Genomic DNA, 2,400 nt, shown 5'->3' with positions numbered 1-2,400 from the left:
CGCTCCCATTCCCCTACCAAGGCTACAAGGGCTACGATTGTTAGGTAGGAAAATAAAGAGAAAGTGCCGTGTCAACTTGTATGCACGATAACTAGCAGCATAGAGGGAGGCAAGTAGAGAGAGAGACTTCCTGTGGGAGAGAGCTCTAGCTTGGCATGCGAGCGAGAGAGAGCCCAGTAGAGATAGCACATGCAAAAGAGGGGGAAGAGAGAGCATGTCGAACAAAAGAGAGCAAGCAGAACTAGAAGAGAGAAGAAGATACAACACTTGGAAGTTAGGAGACACTTTGTAGCACATGATGAAGTTGCCAAATAAGGGCTATTTGCTCTAATTTTATTCCAAAAAACCTCACAACAAAAACCTTAGGAAAAAAATAACTCCCTTACGCATTCTTGCATAAATTAATTAATTAATCCACACTCAAAAAAATGTTTCGGTGCCTTAATTCACTCGCCGTGTGCGGGAAAGAAAGGCCGGATGCATATATATCGGACGCTAAAAAAGATGGCACATGGTGAATAAATTAGAGCGCCATGTGTAGTAAGTCCACGTGGAGCGCCCTAAATCAAAAGACACAAGAAGAAAAAGAACAGAGAAGAAAGAGAGAATTCTACCTGAGCTGCGTGCACATACTTTCCACTACGGCTCAATATCAAAATGTCTCGACGCACGGAGGCGTTGGTAGTTGGGAGGGTGATAGGGGATGTGATCGACATGTTCGCGCCCAGCGGCCTGGAAATGGCTGTGTCGTACGCGGCGAGGCAGGTGAGCAACGGCTGCGATATAAAGCCATCCGCTACGTGCCAGCGTCCCAGCATACGAATCACAGATCCACACGCGCGCGATTCGCTCTTCACTCTGGTGGGTGCAGCAAGCCGGCGGGGGGGGGAGAGAGAGAGAGAGAGAGGCTCTTCAAATCAGAGGTAATTGACCGGCGTGTAATGCAGGTAATGGTTGACCCAGACGCTCCCAGCCCTAGCGAGCCCACGATGAGAGAGTGGGTGCACTGGTAAAAGCTTGCCTCTGATCTCTTTGCTCAGTTCATAGTCAAAGCGCATGCTCTCCATATAAAGCAGCTTTCTTTCATCATTGCAGGATCGCCACCGACATACCTGGAACCAGCGACGCAAACAAAGGTGACTGTCTACATACGAATAGTAGGACTTTTTCATCTTCTAACAGCGGTGCTGATGGTTATGGTGATGGTGGTGGTGATCTGTGCAGGGAGGGAGGTGGTGCCGTACGTGGGACCCAAACCCACCGTGGGCATCCACAGGTACGTGTTTGCCCTCTTCCGGCAGCGCGGGCCTCTCTCGCTCATGCGGTCGCCCATGGCCCGCCAAAACTTCTGTACCCGCCTCTTTGCTGCGGAGCATGGACTTGGCCTGCCGGAAGCCGCTGTCTACTTCAACGCCCAGAAGGAACCCGTCACCCACAAGCGTTGAATTCAGTTACCCTTCCGCATATGCACATACAACAAAGAACGCCCATAGCTGCAATCTTCGGATGGAAGCTCTCCCCGGAGCCCTTGAACGTTCTTGTTTTCATTTGTTTAGTTCGGCCAAATCATCTCTTTTTTTTTTTTTTGGGTCTTTTGCGTGGAAAGTACGGCGGACTTTGAGAGGACGTACTTCATTTATGTACATCGACAATTTGTAGACACGTAGACAGTCCTAAGTTCAGTTTCAAATTAACAGTGTCCTGCATTTTCTCACCTTCGTTCTATGTTTGTTACCTTCTGCATTCTCTCACCTTCATTCTATGTTTTTTTTTAATCACAAGGTCCGATATTTTAGTTCAAGAGATTTTTTCGACGTAAGGCTCTACTAGTACAGCATGTGATTCTTTGACCGTGAGAACTTCCATATTTATTACAATAAAGGGTAGTCACATCCTGGTATCTATATTGTTTTTTGGGAACAATAATTTATATTAACAAAAGCTACCCCTTTTACAACAACACTATTGAGTAGTCTGCAGATCAAGTCCCACCTGTCATCCTCCCAGACAAAGGAAGACATCTCCCATCAGATATGATACCGGATTGCTCTTGTACACATTTTGGGCCAAAGACAAAGAGGTGGTACTTGAAAGAGAAGAAGCCAGTCTATCCTTTTGTTGCATTCATTGAGAATCCTCGGGGACAAGGCCAGTGGTATCTATATGTATGTATAGAACTCAGACTAAATTGAGAGGCTCCTCTGGTCTACCAGCTTGGCCAATTCAAACTCCATCAATAAGGACTTCAAGAATTATTGCATCCGTGTCTGGATGGACCATAAAGGTCATTTAGTCTCTCTTTGGTTACCCTCTTCGTTCTTATAGGGATTGGCTTCTTTCTTGTAGGGATTAGCTTCTACAATCTTCTCTGAATCCATGAATTTTCGGATCAACTGTGTC

The 2,400-nt window shown here is 46.5% G+C and overlaps 1 protein-coding gene across 1 annotated transcript; it reads left to right on the top strand.

Annotated features, from left to right (window-relative positions):
* The first annotated feature begins 650 nt into the window (after nt 1-650).
* On the top strand, nt 651-1,475 carry LOC147632231 (protein MOTHER of FT and TFL1-like). Its single transcript, XM_086807944.1, has 4 exons — nt 651-861; nt 948-1,009; nt 1,096-1,136; nt 1,225-1,475. The coding sequence occupies exons 1-4, from the start codon at nt 658-660 to the stop codon at nt 1,443-1,445; spliced, it is 528 nt and encodes a 175-aa protein (XP_086664070.1). The 5' UTR covers nt 651-657; the 3' UTR covers nt 1,446-1,475.
* Nucleotides 1,476-2,400: the final 925 nt, after the last annotated feature.

Source organism: Cibotium barometz, chromosome 14 (genome assembly GCF_041138505.1).
Source record: "Cibotium barometz isolate CiBa-2024 chromosome 14, ASM4113850v1, whole genome shotgun sequence".
Classification (NCBI taxonomy): domain Eukaryota; kingdom Viridiplantae; phylum Streptophyta; class Polypodiopsida; order Cyatheales; family Cibotiaceae; genus Cibotium; species Cibotium barometz.
This window is presented reverse-complemented; position numbering and strand designations above follow the sequence as displayed.

What these genes read in the sequence shown, in the direction of transcription:
- LOC147632231 (XM_086807944.1), top strand. Translation starts at nt 658, where the DNA reads ATGTCTCGACGCACGGAGGCGTTGGTAGTTGGGAGGGTGATAGGGGAT. An exon ending in GCGATTCGCTCTTCACTCTG is followed by an intron (nt 862 to 947) that starts GTGGGTGCAGCA and finishes CGTGTAATGCAG; the next exon opens with GTAATGGTTGACCCAGACGC. An exon ending in AACCAGCGACGCAAACAAAG is followed by an intron (nt 1,137 to 1,224) that starts GTGACTGTCTAC and finishes TGATCTGTGCAG; the next exon opens with GGAGGGAGGTGGTGCCGTAC.